General features: G+C 45.7%; 1 protein-coding gene across 3 annotated transcripts in view; it reads right to left on the bottom strand.

Moving 5' to 3' along the window:
* Positions 1-18,827, bottom strand: part of Loxhd1 (lipoxygenase homology domains 1) — a 163,435-nt gene that overhangs the window by 108,560 nt on the left and 36,048 nt on the right. For all 3 annotated transcript variants that reach the window (XM_037196946.1, XM_028872028.2, XM_028872029.2), the window contains exons 6-11: positions 10,637-10,785; positions 8,542-8,665; positions 6,291-6,541; positions 1,891-2,026; positions 1,345-1,505; positions 265-351 (exon numbers count right to left, since the gene is read on the bottom strand). In XM_037196946.1, coding sequence (XP_037052841.1) covers positions 265-351; positions 1,345-1,505; positions 1,891-2,026; positions 6,291-6,541; positions 8,542-8,665; positions 10,637-10,785 — 908 coding nt within the window. The remainder of the gene's footprint in view (positions 1-264; positions 352-1,344; positions 1,506-1,890; positions 2,027-6,290; positions 6,542-8,541; positions 8,666-10,636; positions 10,786-18,827) is intronic.

The raw sequence follows: 18,827 nt of genomic DNA, 5'->3' as shown, positions 1-18,827 counted from the left end.
ATTGTGACTCTTGGGGAAGGCAGATGATCAGCCTCCTCTTTCTTCCCCTGGCCTCTTAGAAGTCTATAGTCAACTAACTTCTGGATAACAGGACACCTGAGCAGTCTCTCTGTTTACTTTGGAAGATCTCTCCCTACCTGTCCCCAACACACAGCCCATGCCTACTCTTCCTACCTCTAATTCTAACAAATACAGAGGCAAATATATATGACATGATTATGAAGAAGTATGGCTCTGGCTCCTCCCGACCCTCCAAGGTATTACCTTTTCTAAATGCCATCCAGAGCCAGGGTTCTGCCTATCATGCCACGCCCGAATCTTATAAAACCTGCCGAGATCTGGGAGCTCCATCTACAAGGAAAAATTAAAAGTCCTGTGTGGACACTCATGGAAATACATCTGTCCTCGTAACTGACCACAGGCAGGTGGGTGCTCCTTTGGGCTGCTTTTTTCCCAGTAAGGATGGGTTTGCTTTCGAGCCACACTCAAACATTCCATTCTCTCCCGTTCCTGGTAACCAGGGGCTCATGGGACCAAGATGGCTATGTGAAGCTCGTGCTCAGTCTGGGCTGGTGAAAACCGAACAAAAATAACTGACCCACAGTGGGATTCAGCCAAGAGAGCTTCCAGGAACGAGATTCATATGGCAGCCCTGCAAATGAGCGCAGGGCCACAGCCCCAGGAGTCTGCTGGGCACCGAGACAGACAAAAAGATCAATACAGCAGCCGTGCCCTTCTCCCGGGGGCCCCCGAGTCTGGCAGAGAAGACAAATACATAAAGACCAATGAATTTGGTGCTAGAATAGAGGTATCAGTGGGTGCTCAGAGAGGACAGCAGCCAATTACAGATTCTTCTCCCCAAAGGTCGAAGCAGCACTTTTGAGGGCAAAGACTTGCTCTGTGTACATACTGCAAAGTTCAAAGCTGGATTTTCTTTCAAATGCTCCAAAATTCATGTTTCCCCTTAAAAGTCGGGCCTTATGCTGAATGCAGCCAGGCTGAGCAATCTAATGTGTGCCCCTGAGCCCACGATTACCCCACTCACCCTACTCCTGAATGCTCCAAGCAGTCTATCCTTCGATCTGCCTCCCCCACACCCCGCCACCCCCACCCCCCTCCAGGCTTCATCCTAGACTATTTCAGATAGAAGGCCAGATATAAATTGTATCATTTTCAATAAATTGCATATAAATCATCAAATTTGTCACTGCTGTAGGAGCCCAAAGTCTCCAATGTACCTTTTTGTCTTTAAACTTTGGTATGGAAAACTGGAATCTTCATGTCCTGTACCTCTCTCATCTCTTTTTCCCATCTCCCTCCCCTCCCATCCCAGCCCCTTCCTACCCTAAACTTCTCGATGATGCCTGGTTTGAACCATTTGTTGTTGGGATTCAGGAGAATCTCATCTGTTCGCCCCTTCTGCCCATAAATCTGGATGAAGATGGGTGAGTTGGTACCAGCTTTCTTCAGATCAGTCGTCCAGACCCAAAGGGACCAAGGAAATTCTACAACACAGGCCAGGGTGAATCATAAACTCCAAGTGTTGGGGAGGAGAAGGAGGGAAAAAAAATCAAATGATTAGGACTGGAGTTTATACACAATTGTGTCCATTCTTAGAACCCACTACATAAGTGCCGAATATAAAGCTGAGTCCCTTGCTATTACAAGTAATAAGGTAAGTGTCTCATTAATGGCTAAAGACTTACTACATTTTAGCAGTGGGGAAGAACTGAGTCCGCCATCCTATGACTAGTATATTCAGAGTTCACTGTAGTGAATCACCCAGTTTAACCCCGTGTCCATTACAGCAGCTCCTTCAGTTTGGGGACACTGGAATTATCTCCACAACAGTGCATGGCCTGTACCCACTTGTGGGCCCCTCACACTTACTTTTCAGCCGCTTCTTCCTCAGAGACACCATCTCATAGAGCTGCCGCTCGATCAGCCCATCTGCTTTCTTCTCATCCAGCCAGTTGCTGCAGGGGAACGTCTGCTGGATGCCCGTGAAGGGGCACAGGACCACCACCTGGCAAGGTAGACGGCAGGAGTCCCCTGTTTTAGGTCCACTGACAGGACGCGCTCACAGTGCTTAGTGGCCTCCACAGCACCAAGTGCAGAGGTATCTGTGCTGGGACCTTCAAAGAATGGCACTTTTCCTGTTACCTTTCTCGCCAAGTCTTAATTTAAAAGATACCTCTTTCGAGACGTATTTTGCAGATGAAGAATGCTTTTTAAAAATTACTGTTTTAAAGAAAAGTCGTTTGCAGTAGCTGTCATACATCCTCCAACTCACCAGCTTAGATCCCAAATCTTTTTCTTCTATATATTGTGTCCTCTTTGGACACCACATTTACTCACGTGCACCATAAAATCTGTGAATGTGAACCAAATGGCCTTGACCACCTGATGAATTTTTGTAGGAAAAAGGTGAAGCATATAAAAGCTAATCAGTTCATATCTAGAATGTAGTATGGAGCCAAATGCCTTCCCCTGGACTTTTCCCCTTTAAATCCTGACCCCTAGCCTTTACCATCCACACTCAGAGTGCATGGGTTTAGAACACGGAGCCCTGCCCTCTTGGCCACTCACAATGCGGCTGTCCAAAGGAACGTCCTGGACACTGCAGAATCTTCTCTAGGCTAAGAAGTCACTGCTCAGCATCCACGTATCATTTCAATGGATCCTGTTGTCAGTTGTTTAAAGTGATTGCAGCTGACTGTACCTTCCTTAACTTCCTTATGTTAGACAATGGTAAGGATTCAGCTCACTAGGAAGGGTTGTCTAATAACATGGCCTCAAACCATGCCCAACATGTCCTGGTGGCGGCTGGCAGTGACTCCTTCTGCCTTCCTATTCTTTTATTTCTCCTCTCTGTTAGTCCTGCCTATACATCCGCAACCAGGATAAGCCTCATGTGAAGATGCCCGGTAAGCCACGAGCCACGTGGCAAGGTATAGATTTACAGAAATGGATTAATTTAAGCTATAAGAACAGTTAGCAAGAAACCTGCCACGGCCATACAGTTTGTAAAGCAAAATAAGTCTCTGTGTTTACTTGGTTGGGTCTGAGTGGCTGAGGGACTGGCGGGTGAGAGAGATTTGTCCTGACTGTGGGCAAGGCAGGAAAACTCTAGCTACAAGAATTCATTTAGCCGGGCGGTGGTGGCACACGCCTTTAATCCCAGCACTCGGGAGGCAGAGGCAGGCGGATCTCTGTGAGTTCGAGGCCAGCCTGGACTACCAAGTGAGTCCCAGGAAAGGTGCAAAGCTACACAGAGAAACCCTGTCTTGAAAAACAAAACAAAACAAAAGTGTTTGAAAGAATTCATTTAATCAGTTTAATAACACATACCAAACCCTTCAAACATAATTAAAGAAATAAAACATTAGAACAGTCGCTTTTACAGAAAAAACGAAGACTGGGAAGTGCAGTTCAGTGGTAGAGCTTAGTGTGCATGATGCCTGCCCACAATCTCACACACAATTAGAAACAAAACAGAGATATACACTATGTAACCTTCTGTTCAGCATTCTACTATAGATCTGAGGCCATGTGCTCAAAATTTAAAAAGAAATAGTAAGTTTCTCTGTAGGTGAGGAACCTGAAGACCAACCAAGCTCTGGAAGACTTGCTGACAGAGAAGACATTCAAAGAATATGTGGAGAAGTGATTAAAATCAATGCAACCTTTAAAAGACGGTTACATGTAAGCTCAGTACATGGGAAGTACTTAATCAGCAACACATAGTTAGAAAAGATAAGTTTGAAGATCATTTATGACACAAATTGTAAGATCTATATGATTATATCCAATACAGCCATACACTCTCTTGAAGAAGGAAAAAATAAAACTACACAGAAAAAACAGTTTAAAGACCTAAATTTTAAGAAGTGTACCATGCTCATAGATAAGGGGAGTTGGTAAATTAAAAAAATATATATTAGTTTTCCAAGGGACTCTGTAGATCCAGTTGACACTTCATCAACTTGGGGAGCAGATTCTAAAACTCTTAAGGGGCAATAAATGAAGACAGATGTCAATCTACCCCTGAGAAATAGGAGTAAGCTGGGTTTAATTTGTCTCAGCAGAAACAGCACAACTATGTAAACTGAAGGCAGTGAATGCTGTATTGGTGCAGAAATAGACTAAATCAATACATGGGACAGAGCAGAAAGCACAAGGGAGCTGGGTTTTTATCTGCTTTGTTTGTTTGTCTGTCTGTTTGTGGGAATACTGGTTTTACTTTCAATGGGGGAAAAAAACCCAAAGCTTCATTTCCCATTGAAACTAAGTCATTGCTTCTCAAACCTTCTTAATGACAAGAGTTATCAAGTTAAGTCCTGACAGTACTGGCCTGTGGTCTCAGTTACTGGAGAGTTTGCCTGGGCTGTAGAGTGAGTGCAAGGCCAACCTGGAAGAGAGAGAGGCTCTGTCTCAAAACTTATAAAAGAGACAAAGAAAGAGAGAGGGAGACAAAAACAGAGAGACGGAGAGATGGAGCGGAGGAGGGAGGGGGAGGAAGATAAGGACCGAGATTATAGCTCAGTGGCAGAGCACTGCATAGCTTGCATGAGGCCCTGGGTTTAGCCCCCTGTATCCTCCCACCTAAATCTGTAAAACTTGTTAAATATCCAGAACCTTGGAAAATCTGACTCAGTAGGTCTGGGTTGAAGTTCAGGTATATTATTCCTAAAATGTGCTTATTTATGTGCCAGTGTTTTGCTTGCATGTATTTATGTGCACCGTATGTGCGCAGTACCTGTGGAGGCCAGACAAGGGCATCAGAATCCCTGGAACTGAAGTTACAGACAGTTGTAAGTCACCAGTAGGGAACCAAACCTAGGCCTACTGCAAAAGCCGTAAGTGCTCTTAACTGCTGAGCCATCTCTCTAGCCCTGGAACTTTATTGTAGTTTGTAAATCCTTTAATACATATAGCTAAAATATTTTAATATATATCTGGAAAAAATATACCTCACAAAAATAATTACGAGCAGATTAAACATGGATAGGAAAGCCAAAACTTTACCATGTTCAGAAGGAAATGTAGAAGTGTATTTCCATAGCTTTAAACAATTTTTATTATTTCTTTAATGTATATGAGTATTGGTCTGCATGTATGTCTGTGTACTATATCTGGGCACCCTGAAGACCAGAAGAGGGTGTCAGATCCCCTGGAATTGGAGTTGCAGATGATTGTGAGCTGCCATGTGGGTGCTGGGAGCTGAACTCAGGCCCTCTGGAAGAGCAGCCAGTGCTCTTAACTGCTGAACCATCTCTCCAGCTCCCATCCCCTTATTTTCATAGCTTTAAGATAAATTGACTTCCCCAGCAATACAGGAAGCATTAAACACGAGGGAAAGGCTGATTAACTAAATCACCATTTTCCTTCTCTCCTCCTCTTTCTTCATGAGACAGGGCCCTATTCTATAATCCGGATTGCAAGGGGACTCCCTGTCAGGCCAGGCCGGACTCAAGGCAATGTACAGGTCCCATAGATACATTTAAAAATTGTTGTTGATTGTTTCATAAGCCAAGGGGAAACACCACCACATGTCATCTGTAACTGGCAGGTATGCATCTATGGTAACCACTGCTGTGTTTGGAGACAGGCCCCCTCTCCCGTAAGTCCCTACCAACAAGACAAAAGAGATGGACATGATCGATCATGTACAAGGGAGTACCATATACTCTACAACTGATTGGTCTAAGAGAAGTAGGAAATAAGACTGTTGTGGTCAGAGTCCTCTAGAGAAAGGGAACTGATGGAATGATTATATATGTATATGTGTGTATGTACGTATACACACATGTATATATACACATATAAATGGGACTTATTAGAGTGGCATACAGGCTGTGGTCCAGCCAGCCCAACAATGGCTGTCTACCAATAGGAAGTAGTTTCTCAGTCCACAAGGCTGGGTGTACCAGCTGCTCTTCAGTATACACTGGAATCCCGAAGAAGCCGGCTCTCACGCCAGCGAAGGAATGGATTTGCCAGTGAGAGTGAGGGCAGGCAGGCAAAAAGAAAAGAGCTTCCTTCTTCCTTGTCCTTTGTAAGGGCTTCCACCAGAAGGTGTGGCCCAGATTTAGGATGGGACTTCCTACCTCAAATGATCTAATTAACTAAAACATCCCTCATGGGTGTGCCCAGCAGCTCGGGCTTTTGGTTAATTCCAGATGTAGTTAACAACTGAGAGCAGCCGTCACAGGGATGCAAGGTAGAGTTTGTACGTAGAGGTTGAAGAAGCAGTTGAACCCAAGAATGCTCACACATCGGCACCTTACCTTCTCACAGTACCAGCCTCGGTTGACGCCTACATTGCCATGCCCAATGGAGACCCGGCTCAGGGGGCTGAGGAGGACAGCCAGGTCGATGTGGAAGATGTCTGTGCGGCCCCTGTCGAACACGCCACCCTCCAGGAAGATTTTCCCACTGTTCTTATTCCCTCTGGCTCCATACATGACCAAGTAGATCTTAGATTTGGTTCCAGCTCCACGGATATCCCCAGTGAAGACAGTGACAACATACGTTATGGCTGGCGTGGAAAGAGAGGCAGAGAGGGTTCAAAGTGGACTGCATCAGAATACCCCCATTTCTGTCTTGTCTACGGCTTTACTCGACCACACACACCCATGTGTCCCCTCACGTTTTACTCACTCAGACCACATCCAGGGCCCCTCACAACCTCATTTTGTGTTTCAACATTGTGTGTTAGTATATGTGAGTTTGGGGGATGAACTGCCTCTGTTATTTCAGGAAACTGTCAGCACTGATTATGAGAAACAAAGAGAAGGAGGAAGTTGAGCTTCTAAGAATAGTACGTATTATTAATGTTAATTACCGTGTGTACATTATTAATAGCTGCTAGATAAATTTTGTTATGTCTAATCTAATTATAACAGTCAAGTCCATTGATGGAGATTTATATCTGACCTATCTAGTTCATTTAGCTTGCTGTTTTGCTGGAAAATATAACTTTTGAGAGAGGGCACTGACATCTCCCTTCCCACCTGGGCTGAGGAAGAGTGAGGGTCACTATAAGTTGGGTCATCCTGGGTTTTGATCAGTCAGAAGGCCTTGTGAGCCCTTGGAATTATGCAGAAGAATCACCGAGGGTTAAGTAAACTAAATAGGGCACAAAGGAAAATAGAGAGAGCAGCAGCATTTGAACCAGAAGTTCCATGAAGGGCTTACTGGCATTCTTTTGTTCTGTCCCAGGGTTTAAGAACAAAGAAAAGAGCAGACATGGCAGGGAGAGGAGAGGAGGGGGGCAGACACGCAGGGGAAGATGTCTGGAAGAGCAGAAGGTATGGGTGTTAGGGCGAAGCGTGGGAGGTGCTCATGGGCAGGTGTGGCAGGGGCAGGTGCTCATGGGCAGGTGCGGCGGGGGCAGGTGCTGCAGGGGCAGGTGCAGCAGGGGCAGGTGCTCATGGGCAGGTGCTCATGGGCAGGTGCGGCGGGGGCAGGTGCTCATGGGCAGGTGCGGCGGGGGCAGGTGCTGCAGGGGCAGGTGCGGCGGGGGCAGGTGCTCATGGGCAGGTGCTCATGGGCAGGTGCGGCGGGGGCAGGTGCTGCAGGGCAGGTGCTCATGGGCAGGTGAGGCGGGGGCAGGTGCTGCAGGGGCAGGTGCGGCAGGGGCAGGTGCGGCGGGGGCAGGTGCTCATGGGCAGGTGCTCATGGGCAGGTGCGGCGGGCGCAGGTGCTCATGGGCAGGTGCAGCAGGGGCAGGTGCTGCAGGGGCAGGTGCGGCGGGGGCAGGTGCTCATGGGCAGGTGCGGCGGGCGCAGGTGCTCATGGCAGGTGCAGCAGGGGCAGGTGCTGCAGGGGCAGGGGCGGCGGGGGCAGGGGCGGCGGGGGCGATGCAAGGGCTACAAAGTCATGGGAGAAGAATGTTGAAGATTCTCCTGACGGGCCACCTGGAGCCAATCTGTGTTGCCATCTATGTGTTACACTACACAACTCTGGCCGTGTCTCCAGTCAAAGGGAGAGGTGGACTTTGGCAGACGAGCAAATTCTCAGACGTGTAAAGCACACGCAAGTTTTCTAGAACCCCAGTGACCATCTCAGGCAGGCTGAGGGGTGGAGGTTTCCTGTGGAACTTGTGGTAAGGGGACTTCAGGAGGCAGACCAAATACCCAGTCTGTCTTCACCAAGCTATGTGACCCTGGACAGCTTTCTTAACTTCTATATGTCTCCGTTTTCTCATCTGTGAGTTGGGAAGAAGACAATGCCTATGCTGTAGGTGACTGTAAGGATTATATAAAATGTAAGATGGTCATGAATTCCCCTTCTGGCTTCCTCATTTAGTTCCCTCTACCCATAGCTAGTAATGCCTAGGGTCATCACCCTGTATCCTCCGATATCCACAGCCTCGGTGGCAACCCAGAGAACCAGACCATTTTGGGGGGCAGCAAAGATGCCGTCCTCAAACCCAGCTGGCTCCCACCTGACCACAGTCATAAGCCCACAGACATGGTCACTGACTCCTCAGAAGAAAGGATGATCCCACTGGGACCCCACCGCTCTCCAGCCTGCCTGTGGTCTCAGCTCCGCCCACTAGGATGTCTCTTTGGATTTTGCCGTCGTCTTCATCCAGTGCCAGCCAGCGGTTAAGGGGGAAGTCATATTTCCTTTTGTTTCCAATATCTTCAATGATAATCTGAGCAGTAGAAAAGAGGAAAGAATGTGCTTACGTGTCACTGAGGGCACATCCAGTAATCTACCACTCCATCCCGTCCCTGGAGTATACGCTGAGAATGCACTTGAGTCTCCTCACACCTCAAGGAGAGCTGGTCACAGAACACAGCTACTAGGAAATCCTCATACAGCCATCCAGGGATGATTGGCAGTCACCCCTCCTTGAATCCCAGCCACTAATCCTCCACTGCTTGGAGGCATTTTAGAAAATTGAAGCAAGAAGTGTCTCGGGGTATGCTCGGTGATGCTTGGGATGAAAGAACTGGGGTGTGGATTTGAAGACTGGCATATGAGATGACTGTTTCTCCCCTGCTGAAGGTCAGACTTCTGACCTTACTGGTGAGAAGCAGAGTCTGTGCAAGGGGAAACTGTGGACTGAAACCAGGCACAAGGAATCCTGGGACCTGGCGGTCACATCATAAAACATCAGTCACTGCCAGTTAGGCAAATGTAGGTGGCCATAAATGAAGCCTCTCCAGCAAATAAACCAGAAGCTAGGTTAGTGATGATATGACTTCTAGAACATACTGAAGAGCTGAAAGTACCTCCCAAAATGTGCCTTTTGGACCCAGCTACAAAACAAGACCAGAAAGAAGACAGACGTACTTTATGATGAACAGTGAAAGCATATAGGGTTTGGTTTGTTTGGTGGGTGTGTGTGTGTGTGTGTGTGTGTGTGTGTGTGTGTGTGTGTGTTGAAAAGCAAGAGCCATTATCCGGAAGGAATATTCTCCACCTGCCAACAAACCCGTAAGAAAAGCAGATCTTCAGAGAGGCAAGAGTGAGCTGGAGTGATGAGTCCTTATAGGTGAGACTAAGTCCAGAAAAGGGGGCTGTTCAGGGTGAAGGGCCCTGTTCACGGTGAGTGGGCCTGTTCACGGTGGAGCCAACTATATTCTGTGGCTGCAGAGACACACCAGACCACAAGGCAAGACTTCCCAATTGTTAGCATTCTGTCCTGCCCCTTGGGGATCCACCCTGCCCCTTGGGGATCCGCCCAACATCCTGATGTCATCTTATATGTAAGGTCCCCTTTAAGAGAAAACCCCTCCTCCATCTTGCTCTCTCTCTTCTTCTTCCTCTCTTCCTCTCTCTTCACAAGGCTACATGCACTCCACTTTCCTTCCTCTCCCCCACCCTCTTTCTCTCTATCCCCTCACGCCTCCTCCTTTAATAAAACTTTCCACGTGGGTGCCCTGCCTGCATGGTGTGAGTATCTTTCCGCCGCGCCCCCTTGGCCACCGCCCGCATGGCGCAGCTGTCTTTTCACCTTGGCTCAAACCCACCAAGGCCACCGAGAGTCATTTTACACCACCACTGTGAGGGCTAAAAAGGTAAGACACCCCCAACGTAGAGAGGAAGGCTGAAGCTGCCAGAGATGCATCAAATGACCCTGGGCTACACTGTCCTCACTTCCTCCCTGACCCTGGTCTACACAGCCCTCACTTCCTCCCTGACCCCGGTCTACACAGCCCTCACTTCCTCCCACGCAGACTCAGGACACCTGAGTGAAATAATGGAGTAGCCTTGAAGTCAATATGTTTAGGCCAATCCAGAGTGTCGGCTGTGACTAAATACCCTCCACATTTAGTGCTAGAGTAACTTCCATCACTGTTACAGCCTGATGAGCAGGGTTCTGTTCTGTGCAGGTGAGGGGAACCACACACGTAGAGCAATTAGGTCAGGAGCTCCAAGTTGAACCTTGAAGAAGAGTTAGGCCTTGGCTGGATTAGATGAGAGAACTGGATTCTAGAAGTTTTAACAAGGTCAGTCTTGTTGGCCTCTAAGGGGGCAGCATGGATGGCCAGTGGACTTTAACACCAGAGTAGAGGCAGGCAAATCCAGAGTGGAAAGTTAGGCTCAGTGTCAGGCCTCTGAAGAGCCAGACATCCCCCTCCCGCCTCAGGGACTGCAGACAAGCCGCTGAACCTACCTTGGACAGGAACCAACCTGCAGACCCCCCCTTGTTGTTGTGGCCCACATTGATCTTCATCAGCTGCCCCAAATCCGGGGCATCCAGTGTGAACTTGTCTTCGGCTCCCTTTTCAAAGTTGTCCTTTTCGTTTTCCAGCCTACGCTCTCCTGAATGCACAGAAGCAAGAAAGTTAAAAGAGAGAGAGAGAGAGAGAGAGAGAGAGAGAGAGAGAGAGAGAGAGAGAGAGAGAGAGAAGAAAGAAGAACTGGAGGCCTTAATGGTCCGCCCCCTGAAAGAGCTCTTACAAAGCCAAGGGCGGCTCCCTGTTGGGATCTAACAGTTCCTTACATCCTTCTAGCCTCTGGCAAAGCCCATTTGCCTCCTGTGTGGCTGGTGCCTGGGTCTCATAACTGGGTTTTCATTTCAACCTTATTCTGAGGTCTTTGCCCCTTTGGTCCAAGTTGTACCCCTACCCTAAGACTTGAGGTCCCGTCTTGTTTCTGCCCATTGCTTGTCCTAAACTAGAGCAGTGGACATGGGACTTGGCATTGGAGCTGCTGCTGCTGGGAGCCTGGCCCCATTTGTTCCCCTGTCCTGGACACAATGCCAGCAACTCTCAGCAGACACTGTTGGCGTCTGACACACACGGATCTTTATTTCATACTCCTAGCTATAACCCAACAAGGATGCACTATTATCTTGGTCTTGCAAATGAAGAAACGGAGACTTAGCAATTGGACAATTTGTCCAAAGTCACGTGGGCAACGAACACAAAGCTTCGGGTCCATTCTAACCTGTTTCTCTGCTTTGCCATTCTCTGTGGTCACATCCCCGTGACCATGAGTGCACATGTTAGGCTTTCTCAACCCATCAAAGTGCCAACTTTCTGCTTAAATCTTTCCATGGTCTCTCTTTTCTAAATTTACATTTGGCATCAGGAAATATAGAAAATAATCACCAGTATTCAGGTACTCACCACCCAGATGTGAGAGGTGTAGCAATTGCTAACATTGTGTCTAGTTTGCTCCAGATACTTCTTCCTTCCTTCCTTTCTCTCTCTCTTTCTTTCCAAAAGACTTATTTGTTTTTATTTTATGTGCATGAGTGCATGTATGTAAGTTCACTATGTGTATGGCTGGCGCCCAAGGGAGCCCCAGAGGGTGCTAGAGCCCATGAAACTGGAGTCACAGAGGGTTGTAAGTAGCCATGTGGGTGCTGGGAACAGAATTCAGGTCCTCTGCAAGAGCAGCAAGTACTCTAAAGCCCTGAGCCATCTCTCCAGCTTCCAGACCTTTCAGGTTTTTTTTTAGCAGCAAACCCAGTCGGCATGTGCAAGGCTTCCCTGTTCATCTCTCTCTCCTACTCGCCCCTCATCTTGGTGTACACCATCCCAGAATCATTAGCATGTATACATTAGCATCTCTAAGAGACACAGGCCACTTGTGGCCACTTCTGATTTGTACATAAATGATGGCATAGAGCACATCTGTCCTCAAGTCCTTCATCTTCACAGTGAGGCTAACGGTAGTGACTGTGTCACAGGGTGTCTGTGAGTGAGATCTGCGTCCTCACACATCGGACAGCCCGGAAGCACAGCAGGCACTGTGGCCAGGCCACCGTGGCTAGGGTTGCTGCCGTCTTTGTGGAATCTCATTCTCTCAGTTACCAGCAGGCTGTTGAGAGCGCCCTGTGGATGCTGGGGACAGTTTGTTCATTAACCGTCCTATCGAGCCAAGTGACAAAAGAGCCGCCCTGCTTTCTTCTCTGGGCATGCAATTGAGTTGTTCCTGACTTAACTATTGCAAATGTCACTGAAATGACAGCTTTGTGCCCTTCCTCTGCACCCTGGTAAAAACTGTGCTACACACACACACACACACAGGGACGGTTGTTGATCTGGTGTACGCTCACCTTTTGTTTATCAGGCAGCACGGCTCTCCAAAATGCTTACACGGCGCTAATTTCCACCTGCAATGTATGGCATTTCCACTGCCCGTGATCACTACTCACATCTGTGCTTTAAAATTTTTATTCCGTGTAGAATGCTATCTCATTATAGTTTTAATTTATATTTCCTTACTCTTTTGAGAGCTTGACCATATGACATATATACATATATATTCTGTGTCATTTAGGCAATGTGGCTCAGTCATTTTTCTCATATCTTTTGTTCCATTTTTAAAAAATTTCTTAGACTAAAAAAAAAAGTGCCAGGTGATGATGGTGCATGCCTTTAATCCCAGCACTAGGAGGCAGAGGCAAGCAGATCTCTGTGAGTTCAAGGCTAGCCTGGTCTACAGAGGGAGTTCCAGGACAGCCAGGGCTGTTACACAGAGAGACCCTGTGCTGAAAAATTTTTCTTAGACTGTTTGTTATTTTCTTTGATGTGTGTCCATGCACATGCATGTGTATGAGTATGTGAGTACATGTGTAAATGTGTGTGTGTGTGTGCGCGTGCGTGCGCGCGTACGCACATTTGGTAAATTGCCTATTAAATTGCATCCCTAAATTAAGATTAAAATTAAAAATTAATATTTTAGAATTTCTTTCAAAAATTCTGATTTTTTTTTCACATTTAAGTCTTTAGCCCATCTGGAAGTCATTTTCGTGCTTTGGGAAAGATAAGAATCTAATTTCATCTTTTCTCAGATGGCTAGACAATTGTTCAAACACCAGTAATTAAACATCTTATCTTTGCCCTCAGATTTATAATTTATAATGCTATCTTTCTATGTATTTCTAGGCTCTTTATTATGCTCCATTGGACAATTTTATTTGTCCTTCTTCACACAAATGTTTTGGTTTTGGTTTTGGTTTTTGGTTTTTTGTTTGTTTGGCTGGTTGGTTGGGTTTTTTGAGACAAGTTTTCTCTGTGTAGTTTTGGTGCCTGTCCTAGAACTCGCTCTGTAGACCAGGCTGGCCTCGAACTCACAGAGATCCTCCTGCCTCTGGATCCTGAGTGCTGGGATTAAAGGCGTGCGCCACCAATGCCTAGCCTGTTTTAGTTTTTAAAGATCTATGATTGGGCTGGTGAGATGGCTCAGTTCGTAAGGCCATTTGCTACTAAGCTGGACAACCTGGGTTAGATTCCTGGGACCCACATGATGGAAAGACAGAACTAACTCACAGAAATTGTCTTCCCACCTCCACACATGTGCCACATGTGTTTCTCTCTCTCACACACACACACATTAGACAAATTGAATAACTGTAGCTTAAAATTTAAAAATATCTACACTGTCTTTACTTCTGGCAGGGTAAATATCTCACATTATTATTGTTGTTCATACCGTTTCCTATTTTCACAAGTCACGTCTATTTATTTTGTATGTGGAGGAAGCAACTACACTATGGTCCGTATGTGTGTGCCATTGTGTAGGTCAGAGGACAACTTGCACGAGTCAGCTCTCTTTCTCTACAGCGGGCCTCCCAGGAATAGAATTCAGGTTGTCCCATTTGGCGGCAAGCACTGTTACCTGCTGAGTCAGCCCACTGCCGCTGTTCATACAGTTTCCAGTTTTTCAAAGCTATCTTGGCAATATTTAGCTTTTTATGGCTCTACATTTTAATAGTAGCCTAAGCTTCATGTGTTGCCTTTACTCTTATAAAAAGAACCAGGAAGCATGGCATCTTAGTGAGTGTGGGTCTTTTCTCATCACGGACACATCTCTTCATTTATTTGTATATTCCTGTATATCTTTCAAAAACCTGCGTTTCCCAGGAAGCCCTCCCTCCAGAGTCATTCTTATGAACTAATTTCTAATGTAAACAGCATGTTTTACACTAAATATTTAAGTCGTTCATTTTAGTAATTTTTCTTACTAATTTTTAATCCACTATCTTTAGTAAACTTTAATTTCTGTTGGTTCTGATGATTTTTAACCTATATAAATCTTCCTGGATTTGGTGAGTGATGTTGCTTATGAAAATGAAAGGTTGTTAATAGCTTGATGTAGCACATACCTATAATCCCAGCATTCAGAAAGCACCTCTGTTACATCACAAGACAGAGAGAGAGAGAGAGAGAGAGAGAGAGAGAGAGAGAGAGAGAGAGAGAGAGAGTAAAAGAGTGTGGGGGAGGAAAAGTGAGACAAAGGAAGGAAGAACAAAGGGGAGATAAAGGGAAGGGAGGAGAGGGGAAGGGAAGGGAGGAGAGGGGAAGGGAAGGGAGGGGAGGGGAAGGGAAGGGAGGGGAGGGGAAGGGAAGGGAGGGGGGGAAGAGAAGGGAGGGGAGGGGAAGGGAGGGAAGAGGAAGGGATGGGGAAGGAAGGAGAGGGGAGGGAAGGGAAGTGAAGGGAAGGGAGAGGAGGGGAAGGGAGGGAAGAGGAAGGGATGGGGAAGGAAGGAGAGGGGAGAGAAAGTGAGGGGAGGGGAAAGAAAGAGAATGGAGGGGAGGGGAGAACAGGTCTCTTCTTTCATCTTCAATCATTATAGCTTTCCTGTCTTCCCTCCTTCCTTCCTTCCTTCCTTCCTTCCTTCCTTCCTTCCTTCCATCCATCCTTCCTTCCTTCCTTTTTTTGGTTTTTTGAGACAGACCAGGCTGGCCTCAGACTCACAGCTCTACCTGACTCTGTCTCCCAAGTGCTGGAATTAAAGGTGCACACCACACCACCCAGCCTAGCTTTTACTTCATAATCTTATCTTTTTTCTGGCCTTAGGCCTTCTAGTATTGTAATGAATACAAATCATAATTAGCTCAAATATATCTAAGATAATTCTATTTTTTTGTTTTTGAATATGCTACTACAATAAAATCAATGAATAGACTGCCTAGTGTTAAATTACTGTTGACTTACTGGAATAAAACTTGTAAAACAGAATGTTATCACTTATTCATATGTTTATTTACAAATTTAGTGTGCTAATATCTTTTTAGGATTTGGGTTTTTTTCATAAATGAATATAACCTGTTTATTTCTCTCTTAATTTTATCTGCCTGATATTTTCATCAAAATTCCTAAAATGAGCTAGATGAATTACCTCATTTTCTTTTCTTTAAAATAATTTATGGTAGATTGACATTAACTATTTCTTGAATATTTGGTAGTTTTTTTACATTAACAATCTGTGGGTCTGGAGTCCTGGGTGATTTTTAATGGATACTCTCATTGATTAGTGATGAAAACTGGCTTTCTGAAAGTCCTTGAGACAATCAAATCTTGTAGGATGCTGAGATGAAGGACCAGGCTAAGGACATATGATGACATTAACAGGGCACGGACCCCAGCTTCTTATCATGCCAAGGGAGAACCTTGTGCTTTACCAGGTATGAATGTTAACACAGAAAATTGGGATTGGTGTCAAGATTCTTCCAGGTCATACTCTTGTGAGACTCCAACTCCAGGACAGAGAGAAATGTTTCTCCATGACGCAGCTTGAAGATTCTCAGGCCCTAGGTTAGTTCCCCTCTCCAAAGTCTGCCATCTTACCTGGCTACATCCTTCCTAGACAACCTAAAATGGGGCAGAGTTCAGAGGCTTCCACACCTGCTATCAGCATTGTAAGCATCCTGCAACGTATTCTGTCCCAGATGATGATGGTGATGATGATGGTAGTGGTGGTGATGATGTGATGATGATGTTAGTAGCATGCCTTTCTTTTCTTCCTCCTCATCCTCTTCTTCTTTCTTATTTTGAGGCAGGGTTTCTCTGTGTAACTGTCTTGGCTGTCCTGGAACTCACTCTGTAAAACAGGCTAGCCTCAATCTCACAGATATCTGCCTGCTTCTGCCTCTCAAGTACTGGGATTAAGGTGTGTGCCACCACTGACCAACTCCTCTCTTCTAACAAAGTAGTTTGTCTACATCTTTACATTGGTGAATACGTATAGTGTTATTCCAGCCTCCTTCCTGTTGGTGAGATTTTCCCGGAATACTTCATGTTGCCTGATTCATCCCCAAATTTCTCCTCTCGTATGTTTAAGCTGTATTTTTTTCATTATTTTGATACAATATGAGAATATCTTTTTTTTGAAAGAGGGTCATGTTAGTAGCTCAGGTTGGCCTCAAACTCCAGTTCTCCTGGACCACCTTCAAAGTGCTGGGATTATGTGTGTCTGGCCAGACAGTCTGTTCTTCACTAACAGACTTCCCCACTCCTGTGATAATCAATGTGTTTACGTTTGCTGTCAGCCGGGTTTCCTCGTTGCTTCACTTGGATCTACTGAGTGTATCTTTATTCTCTTTTATTCATTCTGCTCACTTATGGATTATACATTTCTACTTTGGGTGTTTTCTGTTATCATTTTAATATTCACACTTAGCTTAATGAAGTCTGCAGTTCATAGTTGAACTCATCTAGGGATGGGGAGATGCGTAACAGACAATCTTTAGAATGGTTTGTCCAGTTTTCTTCTCAAATATTGATATTAAATATTTGGGGTTAACATTCCTTACACCCCTTGTGTTAGTCACAGTTACATTTTATGGTTGCTGCTCACTTAGATTTATTACATGACTATCAGTGTTTCGTTCACTTTTGTGTGTGTGAAAGAGAGACAGAGGTCTTCCTTCATATGAAATCCAGGCTGGTCTTGAACTCAATATGTAGCCCAGGCTAACCAAACACCTGTTTCTATTACTTCAGTCTCCCAAGTGCTGGAATTTTCAGTTATGAGCCTCCACATCCAAGAGTACATAGTAGTGGCTGTTTAAGCGTGAGTGGAGGACACATAAATCCCATTTCCCTTTGCTACAATAAACAGTTGTTAATTCCCACACACACACACACACACACACACACACACACACACACACACACACACACTTGGAATGATAACTTATCTGGTATGGAATTGCTGGTTGAGATACATGCTTGCTGAGAATATTGAAGGTGTGATTATGTGGATTTATAATCTCTGTTGTTGACGATGAAGTTTTCCATCCATCTACATGGTATTGTAGAAAGTGAGCTGCCGAATCAACTGCCTTTAAGATCTTTCTCTCTGCTTTTGGTTTCTTCATAGAGTCTATTCAGTGACTTTAAACTGACGATTCCAATCTGTTGGATCTTAAGAAACCTCGGGCCGTTGGCTCTTCGAATATTTCCTCTTGCCTGCGCCCCACATCCTCTGTTTCTAGAACTTCTACTCAACCTCTGTCAGACCTTGCTCCCTCCCCTGCCCTCATGGCCTTTCCTGTCCCCTTCCCAACCTTTCTCCCTGCGCGCCATCTGAGGGCTTTGCCCATATACGTACAGTTCACTAATTCTCTCTTCAGCACCTTTAATTGCATTAACTCACCCATGAGATGCTTATCTTCACTAGCCATACTTTCATGTCCTATGGTTTTGTTTGATTTCCCTAATGTGTTGTTTTTAATGGTGCTCTACCTTCTTCAATTCCTTCCTTCATGCTGTTAACAGCTTTAAAAAATGTAAGTTATAGGCTATCCCACATCACTCCATTAGCTGAAACCCTTAGGGATTTCATTCCGATTGTAGTGTGGTTTGCAGCTTCATCAAGCTGGATTGTGCCCTTACATGTTTTATAGTTTTGGAAAATAAATTCACCCCAACGCCCTGTGGGCATCTCCCACAGTCTTAGAAGGGTTTTCTCAAACTGCTAATGGAGATTTATTTGCTATGAAGCAAGCATTCTAATTTGGTTTTGCTGTTGTTGTTTGCATGCTGTTGTTTTGAGACAGGGTCTCATTATACAGCCCCACCTGACCTGGAGCTCACTATGTAGATCAAGTTGGCCTAGAACTTAGAGAGACCAGCCTGCCTCTTCCTCCCAAGTGCTGGCTTTAAAGGTGTGCACCACCACACCCAGACTGAACCAAATATTCTATGTGGGGGGAGAAGAGTTCTGAGATCACACATCTAGTGTGACGATCAGACCTCAAGTCCCTGGATTGCGTATGTTTGCAGTTGTTTTGTTTTTGATTTGGGGTTCTGGCAGGGGCACGGTGACGGTGCCAATGAGCCGTTGCTCTGTTCTTCACTGATGCTGTCACCATGACTCGGGGGCTCCTGACCTCATGTGCGGTCCTAATTTCAAATCTCTTGCCTCATTCAGGACCCATGTCTCTTTTTCTGACCCCCAAGGAGCATGAAAACCTGTCTTCTAGATAGATGAGCATGAAACCCCCTCCTTCTCAGAGCCACAGCCTTGATTCGTAGCTAGCACTTTGCTTTTGAGCGTCTCTTCCATGTCTGTTACCTGAAGAGTTCTTTTTCATTCCTTGTAAGTTCAGCCATCTACATTGAAT

Source organism: Peromyscus leucopus, chromosome 19 (assembly GCF_004664715.2).
Source record: "Peromyscus leucopus breed LL Stock chromosome 19, UCI_PerLeu_2.1, whole genome shotgun sequence".
Lineage (NCBI taxonomy): Eukaryota > Metazoa > Chordata > Mammalia > Rodentia > Cricetidae > Peromyscus > Peromyscus leucopus.
The sequence above is the reverse complement of the archived record's forward strand: the minus strand, read 5'-3'. Positions and strand labels throughout refer to the sequence as shown.